This window comes from Ostrinia furnacalis, unplaced genomic scaffold, assembly GCF_004193835.3.
Source record: "Ostrinia furnacalis isolate ACB-3 unplaced genomic scaffold, ASM419383v2 OfSCF0922, whole genome shotgun sequence".
Lineage (NCBI taxonomy): Eukaryota > Metazoa > Arthropoda > Insecta > Lepidoptera > Crambidae > Ostrinia > Ostrinia furnacalis.
Genome location: NW_021131161.1, coordinates 152,488 through 161,339, shown reverse-complemented (window position 1 = coordinate 161,339; position 8,852 = coordinate 152,488). Strand labels below are relative to the sequence as shown.

Genomic DNA, 8,852 nt, shown 5'->3' with positions numbered 1-8,852 from the left:
GGGACCTTCCTGAAAACTGGTCTTACGACACACATTTAAACAGCCAGGGCTTTTAAACTGTTGATGACTGCGATCATTTCGTCGTGTGATCAATCACACTCATCCGGCGACCGTGGGTGTCATTCACTCTTTACATTGTTGAATCAATCAATTTGCTGCTGCAGGCGTGACTATTACTAAAATATAGTGTTTAGCAGTGTTAGTTGTCTAAAGACTCTTTTGCGACACTCAAGTTAAATATTATCTCAATTCAGAAATCGGGGGTTTATCTACAAAATACTGTAGCACTAGGATCTTACTCAAAACTTTAGTAACTTGCATTGTTATACATTCTGCTGAATTACTTGTGTCAATCAGTTGGACTTCATGCATAATTTCAATTATTTACACTATTCAATGAACTTGTAACGATATTCGCAGAAGTTGGGTAAAATCCTTGACATGGTTAATTTCGTTAATTTGCTTATTGTAACGCTAATTTGGTAGACAAGTAAGTCAGAAGATCAAGTACAGTGCAGCGCAAAATTGAGTAGGAAATGTGACTTATCAGAGCTGTCACGGCATGCATGTTTGTAGCACACAAAATCATACTCGCTGACGTTTCGACGTAACAAAAACATCCTCTCTACTACCGCAGGGACATCAGTTATGCTATATGCCCGTTCAAATTAAACATGTACATGGAATACCAAATGTATTAAAATATTGTTAGTATGTATGTGCTATCAGCGCTCTATATTTTTCTACCGATTAATTCTAAGCTAACTTAACCATAATATTTATACAACTGGCCATAGCAAAAAAAATATTCCTCTTATGATTTTTATTGTATTTTATTACATGACGTGATTTCATTGGAACTCAATTGGCATTAATCAAATTACGTTACATGTGTGTTGGGAATCATGCGTATGGCTGCGATCATGACCTCTATACAACCTTCATAGATCTCAAACTTGATCTGTCTTGATACTCGAACAAATAGAATGGCTGCAATTGTGTTTGCAAATGCAATATTGCAGCACCAAAAGATCTATTATTAAACTTTAGTCGGTGCCTTAGACAATAGACAATTAGACATCACTGAACTTTTAGCCTTTACTTAGGCCTAAAAAGTGAGAGGTACCTAGTATCTACCTTAGTAGCTAGTTCTAATCTTCTTAAAAATCTTATGTTCCAATCACAAAAACAATGGATTACAATAGTTGTTGTCTTAATGTTGCTTTACTGCGACAATAACGCATTGTAGAGTTCATTTAGATCATTTCATGATATTTTAAACTCTGATGAGAGCTTTTGATAACAATCAGAAAAGCTTTGAAAATTTATTGTTTTCTTCAATTCAGTTTATGATATAGGAAGAATGAAGAAAAATACATATTCCATACCGTGATGATATGTGACGTCAATTCTGATTCATTTTCATTGAAACGTATCCTTAAACCTGTATAAGCTTTTAACTAAATAAATAAATTATGATACACTATTTATAACATTATGCGTAAACTATTGGTCTGAGTCAGTATATTCGAGTCATGATTCATTTCATACAAATGGTCCTCCTTGATCATAGCAATCACAAGCACTGTTGGTTCAGACTTCAAATGAGCTAATCTGACAACTGTAGCTATGTTATACACACTCATGGTTTCCATGAAATGTATATTTGCCGCAAGTTATCCTATTTAACCTTATTGGTGACAATTCGAAATAAACCGCAAACTCTCTTTTTCCCCCCATTGTAAAATACTTATTAATAATTATGATCAGAGTTCCTATTGAGAATACATAAATGTCATCCCAAAAGCAGATATTTTAGGAAAGCTTTTTTAAATAAGAATGTTTTTTTTTAATTTTATGGATATTTTAAAAATATATCAAATATTTAAAAATATACATACAACCCATATAAAAATTCAGTCTGGTTAAGTAATTAACATGCATAAAAATAACAAAGAAACAACTTTTTAGTGACTTGGAAAAACCAATATCCATAAATTACCTTGTATGTACATGTAGTGATGTAAATGGTTGTTTTTGAAAGGAACAAGTATTATTATATTGTTCTTCCTACAATAATTAAAATCACAGAAATTGACAGAATTGTAAAATTGCTTACACTTCGATGAAATTGTATGACATCTTATAAATTACTATTTTAAACGGGTCAAATAGCGATAAGCTTTTTAAGACTGCTTCCAGCAAATCATTTGATGCCAAATAAATCGAAGCCCCGCAACAAATTGGCACAGAGTATTATGCAACTGTGAAAGTGGAGTATTGTAATTCATCAGTTACATTGACTCGCGAGCATGTGTCGCGCATGCTTAGAGCTGTATTTAACGTTCATTGTATTTTAATTTGCCCGCTTCGGGTCTGATTGACGACTCATGACTAATTGGTCTAAACATTAGGAATGATAATTCGACTATTCCGTCAGTGTTTTGCCTTATTAACGCCATTGCACCTTTTTTAAATCAATGTAATGAATACCACTTGTTTGTTTTGTGGCGAACCAGTCATCCATCAGAAAATACACATGAGGAAGAATCGATGCAAAAGCACATTATGTGTTAAATAATTATAATATGATTTGTAAATAGGTTGGTTATTTACACTGGTAAAGCTAATTGACTTTTGAATATTTTTAATTAAAAATAACCAGTCAGAAGCAAGTGGTAAATAGTTTTTAAGTCACGGCCTCACCTTGAGAATTTTTACATGACTTCGACTTAATGACCCACCACCATTAACATAGGGCTCGTATGCCGATTACTGCCAATACACTGTATTTTTATGTTTATTTTCTCGTGCGGGATTCGAAGCCTCAACAGCTGGCGTTGTAGACTTGCAAATATTGCAATCCGGTACCACCAGGATCGCGGTTATCGAACTAAAATGCGTTTATCATTTGTTGCAGTTGACGGACATAGTGAATGCTATGTCTTCGCGAGGCGAGCTGCCTTTGGAGCTGGCTCTCCGAGGGCGCAGCGCCTCGATCGCCACTACGTTGCTTCAGCACTGCGCAGACGCCGACGCGCGCGGGCCGCGTGGCAGAACTCTACTACATAGAGCGGTGGATTCAAGAGACGCGTTCTCGGCAAAGTTCTTGGTTGAAAATGGAGCTGATCCTAATCTTACGACCAAGTAAGTTGTATGTGTTAGCTAGGTAAGTCTGTGCTGGTGTGAACGCAGATCTTCTCTTCAATGCAGCACCCTGCTGCTAAGTTTCTTGGACAAAAGCTAGGCGAGCTGCCTTTAGAGCTGGCCCTCCGAGGCCGCAGCACCTCGATCGCGACTACATCTTCAGAACTGTACTCCATAGGGCGGTGGATTCAAGAGACGCGTTCTCGGCGAAGTTCTTGGTCGAGAATGGATCTGACCCTAATCTTACGACCAAGTAAGTTATATGGGTTAGTTAGGAAAGTCTGTGCTGGTGTGGACAGAGCTCTACACTTCAATAATACTGCATCCTGCTGCTAAGTTTCTTGGACAAATGCTTTGAAGAGTCATAAAATGACTTACATGTCTAGCTAGACGGATAGTAGAGCCGATATTTTTAAATCGTGGCTTTTTAGGGAAATATTGGTGAAGGCGACCTTTTAGAACCTAACGGGTACAAATTAACTCTCCTACGAATATAAAGGTTATGAAGTTGACAAGAAGAGTCATTCTACAAGACCCGTCACTTAAATCATTTGTTCTGTTGAGTACGCAGGAAGAAGGTGATTGTACGCAGTTTCATCTACATAAATGCAGTCGACGCAAGAGACGTCCTTTATTTAACAAGTCCTTAAACACCAACTGACCATTACTATATTGCGGATTCAACAATTCGTTATGTCCGTTATTATCACCATAAAAATGCTGCACCTGTTACATCCGATGACACAATCAAATAACTTATGAGATTATCTAGATGGATTCCGATAAGAACTTTACCGTCTGCTGTGACGTAGTAAATAAATTGTGGTGCTTAAATAAACAAATGTTACGTAGGTATGCGAAGTAATACGACGGAAGAATAAAATGGAATGCAATGTATTTGTGGTAATTCCGTTTTCATGTCTGCTGCGTTTAATTAAAATTACTTTCTCCATGCCAGCCATGTTATGTAATTATTCATTAATATGTAGGCTGTATAATACAATAGTTGATATACGCATGTCGCTGTATTTTGGTCTTAGGGCCCTCACCCACGGCGACTTTTTTCCATGACAGCATTGCTACTAATGCGCGTTAGTCGCATTTGCAACGCACTACAGCTACTAACGCGCGACTGCATCACTACAAAAAGTCGCCGTGGGCGAGGGTCCTTAGAAAACTCTAAATAATAGTAATTATACGAGGTTTTTGTTCCTTACAGAGAGGAAGGCGACACGACTCTACATCTCATAGCCGCACTCACATCGAGCTCGTGCGATGAAGACACGATGGATCAAATGGCTGAAATAGTTGAAACCATGATCGCTAAGGGAGCTGACATTAATCGACAGAACAGAAAAGGATTGTACGTATTGCTTAACAAAACTTAGTCTTAATTAGGAATTCTATCATTTTACCCAGATGCTTTTGTCTGATTAAATAAATCACACTCTATCATTTCATGCCACTTTTAGTGAAACATAAGTTCATCTTAATAGAAGAAAAATAATCCCCTAGTGCAGATTCAGAAACTTTCTTTCGTTTCTGGGTGATTCTCATTGGCGCGGCACTGAGGCGTTAGCCGTGCAGTTAGGATTTTATACAATTGTACGGAGAACTGCCCAGCAGCAGCGCAATTATCGCTGGTTATGTTCCTGGACTTAATGTACTACTTCTCTTTAGCAGAACTTATCTCTTGCAGCACACCTCTCCACCAGGCAGTAATAGCGCGAAACCAAAGGATATTTGACATACTACTGAAACAGCCAAACTTAGATACCAACTTACGAACGGTATCCGACGAACACCCGCCCCTGTACTACGCTCTCGTGGACGATCGACGCGCGTCTATATCGTCCAGCGAGACGCTGGTCATGAACGGGTCGAACCCTTTCGATACTCCGGTCACGAACAAGAATGCCTTTGCTGAGGATCCAGTGGAGGGAAAAACGGAAAATATTGTCGAAAGAGGATTTGCAGCGAAGCTGATAGAGAAAGGGTGCCTCGCCAACCCGCTGTATTCGGGATCGGGAGACAGCTTGCTGCATATTCTTGCTCAAGGGTGGTTTGAGGTAAGAGATATTTAAGTCTATAGTACAAACAATAGGACATCAAGCTCCTATATGGTTGTAGTAAGTGCTATTATGGAAAAAAATGATTGTCTGATATGCTGTCAACTACACTAAATTTAACGTTCATAAATAATCAAATTATTGCATGCTTCCGAACCAACCAACCAAATTCCGGGTATTATTTTTCAACCAATGCCAACCTACGACTTTGCCAACTAGACTTGGCAAATTCATGCATCCGTAGCAACTATATCAATAAAAATTAATTAATTGTGTTATTGATCCATTGTATTCAGTAGTTTATAAATTAACAGCTAGAATTTGCTCCCACCGGATCTTTTTTATCACGACAAGTTGACTGGCATATTTTTATGATCTATCAAAACAATGTTACTCGATATCTCGGAGACACCGGGATATGTACTCTTAATTGACTCTACATATGACTGAAGTTATTTGTGCTCTTCTATTGCATTATTCATCTAAATACTCCAAATGTATACAGGACTCAGCAGTATTCCTAGCCACAAATCTGAACGGAGAGTTGAACCACACGAATGAAGCTGGACTGACGGTGCTACACGCGGCGTGCGCCAACGGCCTAGCGCGGCTCACGACGGCTTTACTAGAGCACGGCGCGCGGCCTAACATACAAACGTCTTACGGGGAGCAAGAGGACACTGTGTACAGGTAGGTTTACTTGAGAAACGTAATATAGTTAGGGTGTTTATCAAGCCACAAAATCTGAATGGGGAGTTGAACCACACTAACGAGGCTGGACTGACGGTGCTACACGCGGCGTGCGCCAACGGCCTAGCGCGGCTCACGACGGCCTTACTAGAGCACGGCGCGCGGCCTAACATACAGACGTCCTACGGGGAGCAAGAGGACACTGTGTACAGGTAGGTTCATTGGTGAAACACATAGGATAAAAGTTATAGTTAGGGTACCACACGAATGAGGCAGGTCTGATGGAGATACACGCGGCGTGCGCCAACGGCCTAGCGCGGCTCACGACGGCCTTACTAGAGCACGGTGCGCGGCCTNTTCGATAAAAATAATGAAATATGAAAATAAATTTAGAACAAATTTTATATTAACTACCCACTAAACAAAATAATAACCACAAGCTAATTTGTATTCCATTCTATGCACCAATCAAATTATTTTGTATATAGTTTATCGTGAAATATTTTTGCCAAATGAAACATTTGGCAAAACATACTTTGCCAAACAATAATTTGCTAAACAATAATATGCCAAAAAAGACATTTGCGAATTAAAAGTTTGCAATAAGTTGTTTTGCCAAATGAGAATTTGCCAAATGAAAATTTGCGAAACGTTGTTTGCCATGTGATAATTTGGGAAACGTTTTTTGGCCAAACATTAGTAATCCCTCGAGCATTTGTAAGAGGGTACCTGGAAAAACATCCTTTCTGCCAAAATGTTTTTCGGAATAGTGCTGTATAGTATTCCAAGGCCTGAGATTTCGCTGTCCTCTGCCTATCTGACCGGTGGCGTGTCATCTAGCGGAAAATTAGCATCCGCAGTTTGTGGTTTAGATGCTTACACGTGTACTTTATCTCAGTGAACCCTAGAGGCTGATGGAAAGCTAAGTACGACTAAGTGCCGTAACTAGGGNGGACACTGTGTACAGGTAGGTTCATTGGTGAAACACATAAGATAAAAGTTATAGTTAGGGTACCACACGAATGAGGCAGGTCTGATGGAGATACACGCGGCATGCGTCAACGGCCTAGCGCGGCTCACGACGGCCTTACTAGAGCACGGCGCGCGGCCTAATATACAAACGTCTTACGGGGAGCAAGAGGACACTGTGTACAGGTAGGTTCACTTGAGAAACATGTGATGTAGTTAGGGTATCAAGCCACAAATCTGAATGGGGAGTTGAACCACACTAACGAGGCTGCATTGACGGTGCAACACGCGGCATACGCCAACGGCCTACCGAGGCTCACGACGGCCTTAATAGAGCACGGCGCGTGGCCTAACATACAGACGTCCTACGGGGCTACGGGGAGCAAGAGGACACTGTGTACAGGTAGGTTCATTGGTGAAACACATAGGATAAAAGTTATAGTTAGGGTACCACACGAATGAGGCAGGTCTGATGGAGATACACGCGGCGTGCGCCAACGGCCTAGCGCGGCTCACAACGGCCTTACAAGAGCACGGCGCGCGGCCTAACATACAGACGTCCTACGGGGAGCAAGAGGACACTGTGTACAGGTAGGTTCATTGGTGAAACACATAGGATAAAAGTTATAGTTAGGGTACCACACGAATGAGGCAGGTCTGACGATGTTGTATGTGGCGTGCGCCAACAGCCTAGTGCGGCTCACGACGGCCTTACTAGAGCACGGCGCGCGGCCTAACATCAGACGTCCTACGGGGAGCAAGAGGACACTGTGTACAGGTAGGTTCATTGGTGAAACACATAAGATAAAAGTTATAGTTAGGGTACCACACGAATGAGGCAGGTCTGATGGTGCTACACGCGGCGTGCGCCAACGGCCTAGCGCGGCTCACGACGGCCTTACAAGAGCACGGCGCGCGGCCTAACATACAGACGACCTACGGGGAGCAAGAGGACACTGTGTACAGGTAGGTTCACTTGAGAAACATGTAATATAGTTAGGGTGTTAGGGCACAAATCTGAATGGGGAGTTGAACCACACTAACGAGGCTGGTCTGACGATGTTGCACGCGGCGTGCGCCAACGGCCTAGCGTGGCTCACGACGGTTTTACTAGAGCACGGTTTGACTCTTTGTTTATTTATTTACTCATTATGATGGGGAGTTACATACAATCAACCAAAACTACCATCATCGATAGATGTGTTCTTGCCACATTAGATCTAAATATGTAAATTAACAAATATTTTTGTTCCCATGACATGTTTACGTTTTACTTTCCTCGCATACAATAGAGGGCATATTTACCGTTTAAGGTTAATATGCCGTGCTGAGCTCTCTAATATACATACATCATGATGTAACATTGCCTTGTATTCTGCACGATGCCGCGCGTTTTATGACGCCTTTATACGAGCTCCCTAAGCTGTCTCAGACAGTCTCAGCAGAGTAAATACAAATGAGTAGGTCATCTTCATAGAAACGCACCGAGCACGGTTTGTATGTGAGCGCGCCAATACGTATGCAGCGCGCACGCACACACTGACAAAATTTAGCGTGTGCGTGCGCGCCGCATACGTATGGGCACGCTCACATACAAACCGCGCTCGGTGCGTTTCTATGAAGATGACCTACTCATTTGTATCTACTCTGGTCTCAGTCCTCAAGGGTTTCCAAGGCTTTCCAAAGTTTAAAAAGTAAGAATGTCTATAATTTTTTTGTATTTTCATGAACAGGCAAACTCCACTCCACCTGGCTGTACTAAACAACCACGAGGGGGCGGTACTGGCGATCCTAGAATACAAGAAACAGGTGGAGAAGGGCGACTTTCCGTCCACGGACCGCAGCAACGCCAGTTTAGTGCCTAACCTTAATCTCAAGAACTCCGAAGGCGACACGCCTGTTAGCTTAGCGCTCACTGAAGGTTAGTTGTATAGCCTGACCAGGAANCAGGCTATAATGACATAACTATTACTTAAT

At 41.3% G+C, this 8,852-nt stretch overlaps 1 protein-coding gene across 3 annotated transcripts in view; it reads left to right on the top strand.

Moving 5' to 3' along the window:
- LOC114350604 (rabankyrin-5) overlaps positions 1 to 8,852 on the top strand; it is a 56,704-nt gene that overhangs the window by 34,719 nt on the left and 13,133 nt on the right. For all 3 annotated transcript variants that reach the window (XM_028301466.1, XM_028301465.1, XM_028301468.1), the window contains 5 exons: positions 2,921 to 3,147; positions 4,367 to 4,510; positions 4,847 to 5,216; positions 5,722 to 5,906; positions 8,609 to 8,796. In XM_028301466.1, the coding sequence (XP_028157267.1) occupies positions 2,921 to 3,147; positions 4,367 to 4,510; positions 4,847 to 5,216; positions 5,722 to 5,906; positions 8,609 to 8,796 (1,114 nt within the window). The remainder of the gene's footprint in view (positions 1 to 2,920; positions 3,148 to 4,366; positions 4,511 to 4,846; positions 5,217 to 5,721; positions 5,907 to 8,608; positions 8,797 to 8,852) is intronic.